The sequence below is a fragment of the Pseudophryne corroboree genome, chromosome 9 (assembly GCF_028390025.1).
Source record: "Pseudophryne corroboree isolate aPseCor3 chromosome 9, aPseCor3.hap2, whole genome shotgun sequence".
NCBI classification, from domain to species: Eukaryota; Metazoa; Chordata; class Amphibia; order Anura; family Myobatrachidae; genus Pseudophryne; species Pseudophryne corroboree.
Window position 1 is genome coordinate 74,159,552 of NC_086452.1, and position 18,296 is coordinate 74,177,847.

Below are 18,296 nucleotides of genomic sequence, written 5' to 3' on the forward strand. Positions count from 1 at the left end.
CCGGCGGCCGGAGATGGAGGTCAGCAGCGGTCGGGAATCGGGAGCGGGGATGGTGAGTATTAATTATTTTTTATTTTTTTGTAAGCGGCGCAACTCTACTGGGGACGCTAACGGGGGCACAACTCTACTGGGGGCACAAATGGGGGCACAACTCTACTGGGGCACAAACGGGGGCACAACTCTACTGGGGCCACAAACAGGGGCACAACTCTACAGGGGGCATAATGGACCACACCCCTTTATGAAGCCACGCCCCTATTTTCACCCGGGACGCCACAAGGGCTAGAACCGGCCCTGCATGGGATGTAGTTGGAATTCCGACAGTCAAAATACAGACGCCAGAACCCCGACCGCCAGAATGCCAGCAGCACCGCCACAGCTATTCCCACTCCTGGGTTTCCACGACACCCATGGAGTGGGAACAGAACTTGTGGTGAGTCCCCCTGCCGGCATTCTGACGGTCGGGATTCCGGCATCGGTATTTTGACCGCCAGGATCCCGTACCCAACCCCAAGACATAAACCAGATAAGGTGACATTGAGTGAAGCATATATTAGTTTCACAAACGGTCTAGTGTGGCCAGGTCAACATATACTCTACATATGCACATGGGCCTAATCCCTGTTTATACGAAAATGCAATCGTGATTCTCTAGGCTACTGAACTGCTTATGTTAGCAAGTGATACTGCTGCCCAGGAAAGGAAAGAGATGCCCACCACACATTAACGAACCATACTGAATTATGGAGAACATGGAAGCTATGGCTATGCAGACTGGCCACAGCAGTAGCGGCCCAGACGCCATATACTTCCACGTACAATCAAGTGGCCAACCCAACCACTCCCCTTAAACTCCCTGTTTACACCTCCAAATGGCCATCTCCTGTTAATCACTCTGCTGCAAAGTTCTCAGTGTGAGCGGGATCACAGCGGTGCACTCACATTGCGATTGCAGCACGTGCGCAGTTTATTGATAATCGCTCTGTTGCATGAACATCGGCCACTGCATACAAACCTGAGTTAGGCCCAAAGTCTGGTAAAATACTTTCATATATTTTGTGGTTAATGATGTCACTGGTGTCACATAATTGATATTGCTCAGTTTCATGGATCTTGGTGACTTCTATTAATCTATTCTAATAATCTATATATAATAAGTATTAAATAACGAAAGCTCACCTCACTCTGTTTGAAGTTGGCTTAAATCCGGAAATTCCACAGGAGCTGGATGGGAGGCGGATGCTGCCACCAATGTCTGTTCCAATACCAAATATTGAACCGCCACCTCCAATTAATGCCCCCTCCCCGCCGGAAGATCCTGACGCCCCCTTGGCTCTGTTATGGGGGTTTACTGTGTGTCCATATATCGGATTACTGGTTTCATGGCTAGTAGAAAGTTACAGAGAGTATTATGAGTCAGTATATATAACAGGGGTTTCCAAACTCAGTCCTCAAGGAACTCTAACAGTCCAGGTTTTAAGGATATGCATGTTTGAGTGCAGGTGACTTAATTGCAGCTGAGCAGATCTATGTAGTGATGGAGCCACGCTCATCTGAGGCAGCTCCATCGCAGGCGTGCACTCCTGGCATGACTAGGTGATCCGTCCCCCTAGTCATGCCGGGAGTGCACAGAGACGCTCTTCCATTCTATGAATGGGAGAGCATCTCCGTCTGAGCACATGCGCCTGCCTGGACAGAGACATCTGAGTCCGCCTGAGTCCCCCCCAAGTTTAGGAGTGCACTCACCAGTCCATTTGTAGAATCATCAAATCTTTATTGTAGCATGGTTGTTAAAATTATACCGGTATGATTTTTACATCCATGCTACAAAAAAGATTTGATGATTTTACAAATGGACTGGTGAGTGCACTCCTACACTTGGACTATGTGTTCTTAAGTGGGGATTATTTTCTACCACTTATGAGGACTGAGTGACATTCCAGCAAATTGCTTTTGCTACATGTATGTGCAGACATTTTATATATATATATATATATATATATATTTATTATAAAACACAAATTCCCAAGTGCGCTAAGATGGAATGTATTTACAGACTTCTTCAGGCGATAATTTCGTCAGAATGTAGACTGGAGGATATTTAAATCTGGGGACCTGTAACCGACACCCCTCACCAAAATAGTCACCCAAACAAGAGGCCAACCGGCCAATTAGTAAAAAGTTATTTTAATAACATATAATTGAACATATGAGTTTTTACACAGTTCACAATATAAAATTATATGAATAAAATACAACCAAAAGAATACACAGCCAACACGTTTGTGAGATGGATCCTAGATACCCCTCACCTTTTGCAAGGTGCGAGCTCGACAGGGAGTATCTTCACAAACTAGATTGTGATCCTTTGACTGACAGTGTCAGTCAATCTGTGTATTCTTTGGGTGTATTTTTGGTTGCACTCACACCCGCACCCTCAACCCATCCACTGACATTACCAGCTCCGACCACACCCCCTTCTCCCTGGCACCAAGTGGTAGCACAGCACACAGGCCCGCACACCCGCCAGCACAACACCGCTGCGGCCGGGTCCGGAGCTCCGATCGGGCACGTCAGTATGCAGCGGGTAGCAGTGGCGGGGTGCATGGGTGTGGACGGGCGAGGGGGGGCCCGTGGCCCGCCAGCCTCATCCGCCCTCTCCGATTATCCGGCAGAGCGGCTGGCTGTGGGATGTCTGCAGAGAGCAAGTGTATGCTTCCCGGACCTCGGTCGCTCTGCTCTATCAATCAGCCACCATTGAGTTCATAACATCCGTGCAGGGAAGCAAACTTCTGTCAACATCCAAGACAGCAGTAAAGTTAGTTTTCTGGCTATGGGGGGGGGGGAGGAGGAGGGGGGGGGGGGGGGCTGGACTGCGAGGTGGACATGAGGGGACCTGGGATGGTATGAAGTGGACATGAGGGGACCTGGGGTGGTATGAGGTGGACATGAGGGTGCCTGGTGCTATGAGGTGGACATGAGATAGCCGGAGGTGATGGGAGTTGAACATAAGGGGAGCTGGAGGGGCTGTGAGATGGACCTTAGTGTTTTGCGTATTCAGTATTTGTGTTAATTTATCTGTTACTTCACTTGTAATCTGTGTGTGCTGATCCACTGTATTTTGCTGAAACCCTGTACAATAGTCACTTGCTCTACTTGCTCTAACAAGATGACATCCGCTATTTAATGAAAACAATGCACCTTCCTGAGCTGCTGCATGATAGGTGCAGTGGTGGGATAGCGGTACAAAGGGCCCGATTCAGACCTGATCGCTGTTGTGCGAATTTGCACAGTAGCCAATTATCAAATGACTGCACATGCGTATGCAACGCAATGCGCAGACGTGTTGCCAAACAGCGACAGGATGGTGCAAAAATTTTGATCACAAAGCGTACGTAAGCTGACAGGAAGCGGATGTTTGTGGGTGGTAACTGGCTGTTCTCAGGGAGTGTCAGGAAAAACGCAGGCGTTCCCAAGCATTTTCAGGGAGGGTGTCTGACATCAGCTCTGGCCCTTATCAGCCTGTTTCTATTGCACTGTAGGATTAAGTCCTGGGCTACGTACAGACTGCACACACTGGAAAAATTATTTGATGGTGATTGAGTTGCAAACAGATTTGCAACTGTCTAGCGGAATTTTGGCACGGCGTATACATGCACTCATACACCATGGGGGTAATTCCAAGTTGATCGCAGCAGGAAATTTTTTAGCAGTTGGGCAAAACCATGTGCACTGCAGGGGGGGCAGATATAACATGTGCAGAGAGAGTTAGATTTGGGTGGGGTGTGCTCAAACTGAAATCTAAATTGCAGTGTAAAAATAAAGCAGCCAGTATTTACCCTGCACAGAAACAAAATAACCCACCCAAATCTAACTCTCTCTGCAAATGTTATAACTGCCCCCCCTGCAGTGCACATGGTTTTGCCCAACTGCTAAAAAATTTCCTGCTGCGATCAACTTGGAATTACCCCCCATGTTCCGTCATTTGCGGCAAAGACGTGAAATTTATTGAACAAGATTATAATGCAATTAACACATCATCAACATCCTCAGAGTAATTATTAATGGAGGAACTCCTTCTAAAAAAATTGTTTTGTGGGGCTCCAAACAAACCAATCATTTTAGCGACAAGTGACGGTCCCTGTCACTGTAATGATTGGTTTGTTAAACTGTGCATGTCCTGTTTAATATATACAACATAAGGGAGGGTAGGAGGACAATTTCATCTTGCACCTTATTTCTTTGCGTTATGTGCTCCCTGGAGCATTTTTTTGGGCAGTTTCCAAAACTGCCATCCTGTCTGACACTGCAGTGCCACTCCTAGATGTGCCAGGTGTTTGTGCCACCTACTTCTGTCACTTAGCTTAGTCACCCAGCAACCTCGGTGCAACCTTTTGGCCTAAACTGGATTAAAATAATATTGTGAGATGTGAGGTGTTCAAGATAGACTGGAAATTAGTGGAAATAAATGTTATTGAGGTTAATAATACTGTAAGAACAACCAAAACCTGAAAAATGGCCAGGTGCACATCTCTACTAAGTATTACGTGTCGTGTGAAGCAGGAGGAGGTCCGTGGGGGGTGACACCATGAGTTACCACACCGGGTGACACCAACCCTAGTGACGCCTCTGGTGATAACCCTATGCAGTGGGACCAGGACAGATGTTATAGAGTGACTATTACCAAGGCATGGAATTTCAGCTATTGCTCCATATATTGTATAAAGGACAATAATGGATCTTATTGCATATACTGGAGGTGTTCAGTAGTGGAAATCATCTAGTGCCCATGTATTATAATTTGTGATGTGATCTGTACTGATACATTAGTGATGCCCTATTGTCAGCCTACTTTTAGAATGCTCATGTAATGGATCCCGTTCCACATTCTAACGCTCATGTAATGGGTAACATAGTAACAGAGTTTTTGAGATTGAAAAAAGATAATTTGTCCATCGAGTTCAACCTATTTGTGGTCTCCTACGCTGTATTATTTTTAGGACTAATTTTGTCTGTTGCTAATGTCGACCATTGTGTTTATTCCTCTTTTTTTAAATAACTATAGTGCGTGACTACGCTCCATAACCCTGTATGTCCTTATCCATTAGGTACTTATCTAGCTCATTCTTAAGGGTGTTGACCGAGTCCGCCATTACTACTCTCTCAGGCAGGTAATTCCAAACACGTATTGTCACTGTGAAGAAACCTTTATGTCTCTGTGTGCAAAATCTCCTCTCCCCTAACCTGAGCGTGTGTTCACGTGTCCTCTGTGTTGATCTTATCAAAAACAGATGCCCCGCAAGCTCTGTGTATTGCCTCCTTATATATTTGTAAATGTTGATCATGTCCCCTCTTAGTCTCCTCTTTTCCAGTGTAAACATGCCGAGCCTTGCAAGCCTTTCCTCGTATTCCTCATATTCCAGCGTCTCCATCCCCTTAATTAGTTTGGTCGCCCACCTCTGAACCTTTTCTAGTTCCAGGATATCCTTTTTGTAGTATGGTGCCCAAAATTCAGTATTCAAGATGTGGCCTCACTAGGGATTTATGTAATGGGAGTATAACACTCTCATACCTTGCGTCAATTCCCCACTTTGTACATGCTAATACCTCATTAGCCTTCTTTGCTGCAATCCTACTTTGGGTACTGCTGCTTAATTTGTTATCTATGTGAACACCTAAGTCTTTTTCCAGTACAGAATCCCCTAATTTTACCCCATTTAGTATGCAGGTGTTATTTTTGTTCTTGCTACCAAAGTGCATTACAATAACACTTGTCTGTATTGAAGCTCATTCTCCATTTTGCTGCCCATGCTTCCAGTTTAACTACTGTAAGTTGTTCTGAAGAGACTCAGCATCCTCTACGTAATTATAACCTTACACAATTTGGTATCGTCTGCAAAAATTGCCACCATGCTCTCTAGATCTACTGCTAGATCCTTAATGAAAATGATGAAAAAATAGTGGTCCAGGTACAGACCCTTGTGGCACACCACTTAGTACTTCAGTCCAATTTGAAAAAGTTCCATTTACCACAACGCGGTGCTCCCTATTATCTAACCAATTTGTGACCCAAGTGCATAGTGTGCTACCTAGACCTAATTCTTATAACTTATAGATAAGTCTCATGTGCGGTACCATGTCGAAAGCTTTAGCAAAGCCTAAAATGATTACATCCACCTCCTTAACCTGATCAAGGTTTACACTAACCTTCATAAAAGCCAAGTAAGTTTGTTTGACATGATCTGTCCTTCACAAATCCATGTTGGTTCCTATAAATAACCTTATTGGCTTCAATGAACTTCTGTTTACTATCCCTTAGAATACCTTCCAGTACTTTCCCAACTATATATTTAAGACTAACTTGTCTATAATTACCCTGTTCAGCTTTACTACTCTTTTGGAATATTGGCACTACTTCCGCTATACGCCACTCTTTGGGAATCATGCCTGATGTAAGTGAGTCATTGAAGATCAAAAATAGCGGTCTTGCTAGTTCGGAGAGAAGCTCCATGAGAACCCTTGAGTGAATTCCGTTGGGACCAGGTGACTTATTAAGCTTAATTTTTTTTATTCGGTCACAGACTGCCTCCTCACTTAAATAAGCATTTAGCAGTGAGACATTATCTTTGTTGAGATTGTGTGTTAATCCCTGTTTCTGGTCCTCTCTTGTGAATACCGATGAGAAAAACTTGTTTAATTTGTCCGCTATGTCATTATCGTTTTTGACTAAGACTCCCAGCTTGTCCTTTAAATGCTTATACTCTCCTTCTTTAATCTTTTGCTGTTGATATATTTAAAAAACTTTTTGGGGTTTGATTTGCTTTCCTTTGCTACTAGCTTTTCACTTTCTACTTTAGCTGCTCTTATTTATTTTTTGCTATTTTGTTACAATCCTTATAGTGCTGGAATGACTCCGCATTCCCGTCTGATTTGTATTTTTTGAATGCTCGCCTATTTTTGCCCATTAGTTCCTTAATCTGTGTGTTAAGCCACATTGGTTTGGAATTTTTAGACCTTTGTTTGCTGCCCATGGAAATAAATTTGCGAGTATTACTAACGAGCAGTGATTTTAATACCTCCCATTTTTCCATTGTATTTTTTCCTTGAAACAAAATTTCCCAATTCAATGTCTCTTAAAGCTTCCCTCATCATTCCAAAGTTGGCATTGCTAAAGGTTAAAGTCCTTGTTGAGCCAATATAGGACTGCTTATGAAAACTGATAATGAATGTGACCATATTGTGGTCACTGTTTCCCATGGGTTCCCCTGCTATAATATTTGATATAAATTCCCCATTGTTAGTTAATACCAGGTCAAAGATTGCATTGTACCTAGGTGGTTCCTTTATTAGTTGAAGTAAGTAATCATTTAGTGTGTTTAAAAATGTATTAACCCTAGCAGTATCACATGAATCATTTGTCCAGTTTATCTCCGGATAGTTAAAATCTCCCATCACTATTACGTCTCCTACTCCTGCTGCTTTTTCAATTTGCTTCAGTAACATTTTCTCATCAGACACATTAATACCAGGTGGCTTGTAGCATAGCCCCAATATTATCCTTTTTGTTCCCTTTCCCCCACATGCAATTTCTACCAATAATGTCTCAACAGTATTTACAGTCCCCTTGTGAATATATTCCCGTATATCAGGTTTTAAAAACGGCTTTACGTAAAGACATACCCCTTCACCCCATTTATTTAATCTGTCTCTCCTGAACAGAGTATAAACCTCTAGATTGACTGTCCAATCATGAGATTCATCCCACCAAGTTTCAGTAATGCCTATAATATCATACTGTTTAGTTGATGCAAAGACTTCTAGTTCTTGCCATTCCACAGTCTAGCTCACAGAGCCCAGGGACAGGGAAGAGCTAGAACCTGGTACAACCCTGGGCACTCACATCACACAGACCTGTGGTAAGGAACTACACATGGATAAATATCAGAGTCCCTGACTTGTAGTCACCATAAAAGAGCCTGGGGAACATTTGTCCTGGCAAACACAATGGCTCCTTGCTTCTTCAAAACCTTCACAATGACGCTGTCCTCCTCCTCCACCTCATCGAGGTACTGAACCAGGCCGCAGGTTGAAGAATGGTCCTGAAAATACACAAAGAGTTTCTGTTACAAGGGTGCTCATGCTTCACCACAGGTGGCCGGGTCAGGGAATCAGGAACGTTAAACAAGTTTAAATATCTCAATTCCCTGATCCGGACCTAAAACATAGAGGGATTTTTAAAATTAAGAATATCCCAGATTCCTCGACGGGTCGCTAATCATCGATGGCCTAATCAGCAGTTCTGTTGGATTGGGGAATAAGGGAAACAGGTTTGTGAAGTATAGGGGCCTTAAGTCTTATAGAAATTGCGGCCTTTTCATAAAGAAAATGTATTTATGAAGTCGTTCCTCAAAGAGTTTACAATCGAATCACTTATAATTTGCCTCATAGTAGTATCAGTAGAGTGTGCCCACACATGAACAGTGTAATAATTACCTTATAACCAACATGTTCCTTTATAGAGACGGGGACTCCGTACAATGGACCCTTTTCCTCTTTCTCTCTAAGTTCCTTGAGCTGAGCCTCACAGTCCAATAGAAATTCAGTCACACAGTTCAGACTGGTGTTTACTTCCAGAGCCTGAGAGAAGACATTCATCACAGACAAGAACAGAGTATTCCATCTGAACATTACTAGGTACAGTATATTGCTAGCGCTAATGGGCAGTAAAAGATTCAGGGGTCTATGTAGCAATTATCATGGCAGTGTCATGATTGGTAACAATCCATATTGTGGTGTGCATTACGGTTTTTAACATAGAATTCACAACTATATATGAAACATTTCTGCACAGACAACGCTTGTGAGGAATTGCTAACCCTGTGCAATACAACCTCTAACATTTTTGAAAAACTCCTCACACTCCCTGACACTACACATGTGCGGCAGTGTCACTTTCTGAAAAACTTTGCAGGAGGGTGTACTGTAAGCTGTGGGAGAGGGATCACACCTCTCATGTGAGTATTCCTCCATTATAACACATGTAAATGTGACAGGGAAGGTGGGCCCCTCTCAGCTCTGGGCCCCATAGCAGCTGTACTCCCTGCACCTCTAGTAGCTACACCCTTGCCTCCATAGGCATGAATGGTCTGTCCTTTGGAAATATATGTGTATATGCGTCGATATAGCACATTAATGTACACATCTGCATAATGGGGGTCATTCTGACCCGTTCGCCTGTTGCTTTTTATTGCAGCTGAGCGAACGAGTGCCCACTGCGCATGTGCTGACACCATAGTGCACCAGCGCAGGCCGTAGCGGGGCTGCGATTTCCTCTGCCTGATTGACAGGCAGAGGCGGTTGCTGGGCAGGAGAGGGCGGAACGGCGGCGTTTGGCCGCAGTCTCATGAGCGTGGTCCGGCCAATGCAGGCGTGGTCCGGCCAATGCAGGCGTGGCCGGACTGTGCGGGGAGTGGGCCGCAGCGGCTGCATGATATCATACACAGCCGCTGTGGGCCGGGGAGTGACGAGTAGCTCCCGGCCAGCACGCTAAAGCTGCGCTGGTCGGGAGCTACTCTGGAAGTGCAAAGGCATCGCTGCTGTGCGATGCCTTTGCACTTCTGCAGGGGGAAGGCGGCACTGACATGCAGGGCGGACTAGCCCTGTGCTGGGCGTCCCCCCGCATGTCAGTGTGACTGATCGTAGCTGTGCTAAATTTAGCACAGCTACGATCATCTCTGAATGAGGGCCAATGTTTCTAACCCAAAAGCAGTCCAGTGACTTTAGTAATGTAGTTTATTGAGTATTGGGCAGCACTGAGGTCATGGGTTCGATTCCCACCATGGCCCTAACTATGGGCCTAATACAGACCGATCATGGATGTGCGATAAAATGCACATCTATGATCAAAATCTTTGACATGCGGGGCAACGTACAGCACAGGGCAAGCCCTGTGAAGGCAGGCGGCTACCCGCCATGTTTAGGGTCGCATTGGCTGCGCGTGACGTCACATAGCCGCCGTGGCCCGCCCCACAAATGGTCCGGACACACCTGTGTTGTCTGGATCGCTCCCCAAAAATGCTGCTGCAATGCCGCCGACACGCCCCGCGACCGCATCTGCCTGTCAATCAGGCAGAGGCGATCACACAAGATGGCATCCCACTGTGTGCACATGTGCAGTGCAGCTGCTGCACGTGCACACACAGCACAGGACTTCAGCCTGCATATGCTGCCGCTGCAGCGACCAGGTCTGAATTAGGCCCTATGTGGAGTTTTTATATTCTCCCTGTGCTTGAGTGGGGTTTCTCCGGGTACTCCGGTTTCTTCCCACATGGTAGGTTAATTGGTTCCCGACAAAACATTAACCCAAGTGTGTGCACGTATATGAGTTTAGGGCAGACTTGATGGGCCAAGTGGTTCTTATCTGCAATCAAATTCTGTTGTAGAAACAGCCGTACTCACTGTGGTTACACTGGTTAAGGCATGACGTGGAGCTTGAAGCGGAGTGGGGTTTTAACAGCTGACCACCTGGTGACTGTACACTGGATGTGGATAGCGGTGAAGGATGCTAGAATAGTGATAAAGCAGGGTGTGTATTGTGATGCCGACATTCGGGATCCCGCCGGTCAGCATCCCGACGCCGAATCCCAGCCGCAGAATGCCGGCAGGGGTGGGGAGGGGGTGTGAGTGAAACAAGCCCCTTGCGGGCTTGGCTATGGGTGGACACCCACAAGTGGAAATAGTCCCTGCTGGTCTGCATGCCAACCGTCGGGATTGTGAGGGGGAGGTAATGTGACCGCCGGTCACATAACTACATCACATAAAGCAGGCAGGTCTCTTGGAGCCAAGGGGGGAGTCTGTCTCCCGCTATGTCGCTCTACACAGAAACAAGATGAAGCTGCGCATGCACAGTACTAACTCCGGTGGCCATCTTGGTTAGGGACTGAAGCATCCCCAGAGGAACCATCTTGGCATATGTGCAGTAGCACTCTCCTATTCTAATATTACCAATAACTGTAAATGGTGCCATATCTAGACATTTTGTTGTCCTATGCCAGAAAAAGAATTGGTGCCCCCTCTTCAACAATATTTAAAATAGGGATATTGCGCGCTCTATAGGGAAGGGGGTGTGGCCACAGAATAGTACCAGCTCACATTACATGGCACAGTAGTGTCCATTATTCACATTACACCACACAGTAGTACCCCTTACACACATTACACCACAGTAGAGGTCCTGCTACACATTACGCCAGGTAGAGCACCTTATACACATTACAGTATGCCACGTAGAGCCCCCTATACACATTATACCAGGTAGAGCTGCTGATACATGTTATGCCAGGCAGAGCCCACATTATGCCAGGTAGAGCCCCTGATACACATTATGCCATATATACAAACAAATACACCAGTGCACATCTACACAATCAGAAACACCAATACACATACAGTACTATACACATACAAATACACATATACACATACAGATACACCAATACACATATACACATATAAATACACTAATACACATATACACATAGAAATACACATATACACATATAGATACACCAATACACATACAGATACACCATTACACATATACACAGGGACGTAACTAGGTGTGTGCTAGTGGTGCCTGGCACACAGCGCATGTGCACTGTGGGCGCAGAACTGCCGGCAACACCCGCAGGGCCGCTACTATCATAGAAGGCAGCTTCAACACCACAGCCGCTGGCTGCAACGCTACCCGAGGTGAGGTGCGCCCAGCTCATTCTTGCACCTCACGTAGTTATCTACTACATTACACCGGGCAGCGCTGCAGCTGCCCGTCCGCAGGCTCCACCCCCCATGGTCCCCCTCTCCTGTCCGCCACTCCGTTTGTCCCAGTGAGTGTGCAGCCGAAGCCCCACCCACTCACTTCATTATGCCCCGCATCTATAGCGTCTGCAGGCTCTGTCCCCTTCCTGGTCCCCCTCTCCGCTTGTCACAGTCACAGTGAGTGGGCAGACGAAGCCCCACTTACTCACTAATGTCCTGCCTCTATGACAGAATTGTGGAGTGTCCGCAGACTCCTCCGCCTCTCTGGTCCCCCTCTCCAGCCTTACCTCCGCTGAGTGGGCGGACAAAGCCCTACCCACTTACTCCCTCATGCCCCGCATCCATGCCTGCAGCTGCAGCATTGAGAGAGTGTACTATCCGTGCCCCCCATGCGCCTCCAGTACTGTGTGGGGAGGGACAGTTCAGAGGAACAGAGGCTGGCAGCTGAGTGTCAGTGCAGATGGGATATAAGCATGTGAGTAGTGTAATAGTTGCTTTGCACACACACAGACACACACTCTCTCTTCCTGGTGTAGTGTGTGGAAGAGGTAACACTGTGATGTGTAATGTGAGCAACGTGCGCTACTGTGTGCTGTAATGTGAGTAACATGCGCTACTGTGTGGTGTAATGTGACCATCGGGCGCTACTGTGTGGTGTAATGTGAGTAACATGCGCTACTGTGCAGTGTAATGTGACCATCGGGCGCTACTGTGCGGTGTAATGTGAGTAATGTGTGCTAATGTGCGGTGTAATGTGAGTAACGTGCGCTACTGTGTGGTGTAACGTGACTAACGTGCGCTACTGTGTGGTGTAATGTGACTAACGTGCACTACTGTGTGGTGTAATGTGGCTAACGTGCACTACTGTGTGGTGTAATGTGGCTAACGTGCACTACTGTGTGGTGTAATGTGGCTAACGTGCACTACTGTATGGTGTAATGTGGCTAACGTGCACTACTGTGTGGTGTAATGTTATTAACGTGCACTACTGTGTGGTGTAATGTTATTAACGTGCACTACTGTGTGGTGTAATGTGACTAACGTGCACTACTGTGTGGTGCAATGTGGCTAACGTGTGCTACTGTGTGGTCTAATGTGACTAATGTGCGCTATTGTGTGGTGTAATGTGACCATCGGGCGATACTGTGCGGTGTAATGTGACCATCGGGCGCTACTGTGTGGTGTAATGTGAGTAACGTGCGCTTCTGTGTGGTGTAATGTGACTAACGTGCGCTACTTTGAGAGGCAGAACCCCCCCCATGGACAGATGATTTTTTTTACAACTACCATGTGTAAAAGGGACTGTACCTGCCGTAGTGAGTAAAAGGGTACTCTACATGCTGTAATGTGTAAAAGAGAACTCTACCTGCCGTAATGTGTAAAAGAGAACTCTACCTGCTGTAAAGTGTAAAATGGGACTCTACCTGCCGTAATGTGTAAAAGGGGACTCTACCTGCCGTAACGTGTAAAAGAGAATTCTACCTGCCGTAATGTGTAAAAGGGGACTCTACCTGCCGTAATGTGTAAAAGGGAGCTCTGCCTGCCGTAAAGTGTAAAAGAGAGGTCTACCTGCCATAATGTGGGCTCCACCTGCCGTAATGTGTAAAAGAGTGCTCTACCTGGCGTAATGTGTGATAGGGGCTCTACTTGGAGTAATGTGTAAAATGAGGCTCTACCTGGAATAATGTGTGACAGGGGCTCTACCTGGTGTAATGTGTGTATGTGGCGCTACTGTGCGCTGTAAGTTGAATAATGGTGACTATTGTGCAGCTTAATATGAATTGGTATTATTTTGTGGCCATGCCCCATCCCCACGAAGCCACGCCCCTATATTTTTGGCTCGCACCTATGGCGTGCAGTGACTGGCCCTATTTTAAATATGGGAGTGGGGGGCGCCGATGCTGTTTCTTGCACACAGCGCTAAAATGTCTAGTTACAGCACTGCATATACACACACAGATACACCATTACACATATACAAATTGTTACGCACACCAGTGCTAACAGGAGTATACCGGTGTATGAACAGAGAGGGATGCGAGGCAAAACGAACTCACAGACAGTATAACACAACATACACAGGAGGTAATGGAATAACTAATAAACACAAAATGAACGGGGAAGCCCAAAGGCTCAGGAATTGGGTGTCTCCCTAGTGTCAGGAATGCTCAGATGGAATAGAGCGGACAATGAAGCGAGATGTAGTGATTTAACATGTGATTTAACATGTGGAGCACCCAAAATGATGTTGCTAAGAGCAACAGGAAAAACCCCAGACTGTGAGCACAAAACCAGCACCGGATTCCCTGCCGTGCACAGAGCCTGTAACCACTACACAGTAAAAACCCGGACCGGAGTATCAGCTGCGCTCAGGTTACTTCGCTAACACTTGCCTCCCGGTTGCCATGGCGACGTGGCAGTACAGAACAGGAGATCCTAACAGTACCCCCCCTCTGACGAGGGGTCAAAGAACCCCTACCACCGGGTTTATCGGGGAACTGCGAGAAGAAAGAGCGTATCAGTCTGGGGGCATGAAGATCACAACTGCGCACCCACGACCGCTCCTCCGGGCCATACCCCTTCCAGTGCACCAAAAATGACAGCCGACCCCGAACCATCTTGGAGTCAAGAACCCTCTCAACCACAAACTCCCTCTGACCCCGTATCAGAAGAGGAGAAGGTCTTCCACTGGAAGAAGGATTACTAACCGCCAGTTTTAAAAGGGAACAATGAAATGTTTTATTGATACCCAATGAACGGGGCAGATCTAACTGAAATGCCACCGGATTGATAACCCTGGTGATCTTATAAGGGCCGATGAACCGGAGGCCTAACTTATGAGATGGCTGTCTCAACTTCAAATTCTTGGTGGACAACCAGACGAAGTCTCCTAATTTAAAGCTGCAGGGTCTTCTCCGCTTATCAAAAACCCTTTTGGTCACTAATGACACAGACACAAGGGCTTTCTTAACTTTCCTCCAAATACCCCTAAGGGCCGAAACCACAGAGGAACCACCAGGCGTGGAATCCAGGGGGTCAAAAGAATTGGTCTTAGGATGATGCCCATACACACAAAGGAAGGGAGAGATCCCTGTAGCAGAGTGAGCCGCGTTGTTATAGGCAAACTCCGCCATGGACAGATGAGCAACCCAGTCAGTATGACACTTGGAGACATAACACCTGAGGAACTGCTCCAAGGACTGGTTCACCCTCTCAGTCTGCCCATTAGACTGTGGATGGTAGCCTGACGACAAGCTCACAGAAATCTGGAGATCAGAACAAAATGCCCTCCAGAATTTGGCCACAAACTGGGATCCACGGTCAGAGACCACATCAAGTGGCAACCCGTGGAGGCGCACAACATGCTGCATAAATAACTCAGACAGGCGTCTGGCCGATGGCAACCCAACCAGTGGAACGAAATGCGCCATCTTCGAAAACCTGTCAACGACAACCCAAATGGCTGTCATCCCCGAGGATTTGGGCAAGTCCACCACAAAATCCATGGAAATGTGGGTCCATGGCTTAGATGGAATAGAGAGTGGATGTAATGGGCCGACAGGAACCCCTCTAGGAGTTTTATTTCGGGCACAAACGTCACATGCCCGAACCCACTGATCCACATCCCTAGCCACGGAGGGCCACCACACCGCCCTAGACAGCAACTCCCGAGTTCTGGCAATACCCGGATGCCCTGCCGACCTCTTGGCATGGAATTCCAGGAACACTCGCTGTCTTAACCTAGGAGGCACAAACAAGAGACCTACCGGAAGGTCTGGAGGAGCCTGCTCCTGTGCTCTAAGGACTAATGACAAGAGGTCCTGGGTAATGCCCACTTTAATACATGATGGGGACACAATGGGCAATGGCTCCTCGGTGGTCTCTTGGACTGGAGCAAAACTCAGCGAGAGCGCATCAGCCTTGATGTTTTTTGACCCAGGGCGATAGCCCATCGTGCTTGCCTGGCATTGAGCCGCTTCGCTGACTCTAAATATGCCAGATTCTTATGGTCGGTGAGAATTGAGACCACAAACTTAGCCCCCTCAAGCCAGTGTCTCCACTCCCCGAGTGCATCCTTTATAGCCAACAATTCCCGGTTACCCACATCATAATTCATCTCGGCAGACGAAAATTTACGGGAAAAGTAAGCACAGGGATGAAGGCGATTATCAGACACCCCCATCTGAGAGAGCACTGCCCCAATACCTATCTCAGAGGCATCCACTTCTACCACAAAAGGACGCTCTGGATCTGGGTGTCGCAGCACCTTGGCCGAGACAAATGCCCTTTTGAGACGGGCAAAGGCCGCTTTGGCCTCACAAGACCAGTAAGCAACATCCGCCCCTTTCTTAGTGAGTGCCACCAAGGGGGCCACTATAGACGAAAATCCAGCGATGAACCGTCTATAAAAATTTGCAAAGCCCAGAAAACGCTGAAGCGCCTTCAGACTAGTGGGCTGCACTTAATCCAGGACTGCCTGTACCTTAGAACCCTCCATTTGGAAACCTTCTGAGGAGATAATATACCCTAGAAATGCGATTTGCTGGACTTCAAATTCGCACTTCTCCAGCTTCGCCCTAAGCTGGTGGTCTCTGAGTTTCTGGAGGACTAAGCGTACATGCTTCCGATGTTCCTCCAGGGAATGGGAGAAGATTAGGATGTCATATAGATAAACAACTAAAAATCTATCCAAATATTCCCTGAGCACATCGTTCATGAATTCCTGGAAGACTGCCAGGGCATTAGAGAGCCCAAAAGGCATCACCAAATATTCATAATGCCCCGAGTGGGTATTAAAGGCAGTCTTCCATTCATCCCCCTCTCTTATTCGGATTAGATTGTAAGCACCGCGTAGGTCAATCTTAGAAAAAATGGTGGCAGTACGAAGCTGGTCAAACAAAACCGAAATGAGAGGCAGTGGGTACGAGTTTTTAATCGTGATACGGTTCAATTCCCTGAAGTCGATGCAGGGTCGCAACGAACCGTCCTTTTTACCCACGAAGAAGAACCCCGACCCAACTGGGGACTGTGAGGGTCTGATAAATCCCTTAGCTAAGTTCTCCTGAATGTACTCTGCCATAGCCTGAGTCTCAGGACGTGACAGGGAGTACAACCTGCTCTTGGGAAGCTTAGCATCCGGCAACAAATCAATGGCACAATCATAGGGGCGATGGGGAGGTAGTACCTCCGCAACTTTTTTGGAGAACACATCCGCAAAATCTGCATAACATCCTGGCAATCCTGGCAAACTTAGCTGCGAGAGCCTGACTGGAAGGCTCAAGCAACTCCTGAAACAATCACTACCCCAACTAAGAATCTCCCCAGAGACCCAGTTAAATTGAGGGTTATGGGCCCTTAACCAGGGTAACCCCAAAACCAATGGGGCAAAAGAACAGACAGTCACATGGAAAGACAATTTTTCAGAGTGTGTGGCTCCAATAAACAAAGGAATTTGGCTGGTGCAGGAGGTAATTTTACCCTGGGACAATGGTTCCCCGTTTAACCCACAGATCTCAATCTCTGATGCCAAAGGTACTGAGGGAACAGAGTGTTCCAGGGCGAATTGACGGTCCATGAAAACCCCATCGGCCCCACTGTCAACAAAGGCCTCAGTCTTGACAGTTTGACCGAGGATCTCCAAAGTCACCGGAATGAGAAAAGTCTTTTTGGGAAAATCTGACTTCTGGCCTGACAGGATATTTCCCATCACCCTCAGGCCCTGAAGTTTTCCGGCTTTTCTGGGCATGATACTACGACATGACCTTTATTCCCACAGTACAAACACAAACCCTGCTGTCTCCTCCGCGTCTTCTCACGCGAGGAGAGGCGGGTAGCCCCAATCTGCATAGGCTCCTCGGAATATTCCTCAGAGTCTGAGGTTCCCTTGGGAAAAAAGGAAACTGCGGTCTCCCTTTCAAGCCTACGCTCTCTCAGCCGTCTATCCACCCGGATGGATAACTGCATGAGCTGATCTAAGCTATCAGGCGAGGGATATTGTACCAGTTGGTCCTTTATCTGGTCAGAAAGGCCCCTTCGTATTGGTTTCTCAGGGCTGGGTCATTCCACTGGGTATCATGAGCCAACCTCCGAAACTCCATACTATAAACCTCAGCTGGCCGTCGCCCTTGCTTTAGGACCGTAATCTGAGCCTCGGCTGAAGCCATCTTGTCAGGGTCATCATACAAAATGCCCAGTGCCATAAAAAAAGCATCAACACTTTTAAGCGACGGACAGTCAGGCTCCAACCCATATGCCCAGACCTGTGGGTCTCCTTGTAGCAAGGAAATCACCATGCCCACCCGCTGAATCTCCGACCCAGAAGACTGGGGCCTAAGCCTGAAATATAGCTTACAGCTCTCCTTGAAACAAAAAAACTGCGAGCGATCTCCAGAAAAACGATCCGGGAGATTTACTTTCGGCTCCTTAACCCCTAAACTTGCCGCTGCTGCTGCGGGAGCTCCGCTAGCGGCCTGCGGGGT

General features: G+C 47.1%; 1 protein-coding gene across 3 annotated transcripts in view; it reads right to left on the minus strand.

Annotated features, from left to right (window-relative positions):
- LOC134957542 (fatty-acid amide hydrolase 1-like) overlaps positions 1–18,296 on the minus strand; it is a 175,313-nt gene that overhangs the window by 107,144 nt on the left and 49,873 nt on the right. For all 3 annotated transcript variants that reach the window (XM_063939519.1, XM_063939518.1, XM_063939520.1), the window contains 3 exons: positions 8,494–8,637; positions 7,966–8,099; positions 1,180–1,386 (listed from right to left, as the gene is read on the minus strand). In XM_063939519.1, the coding sequence (XP_063795589.1) occupies positions 1,180–1,386; positions 7,966–8,099; positions 8,494–8,637 (485 nt within the window). The remainder of the gene's footprint in view (positions 1–1,179; positions 1,387–7,965; positions 8,100–8,493; positions 8,638–18,296) is intronic.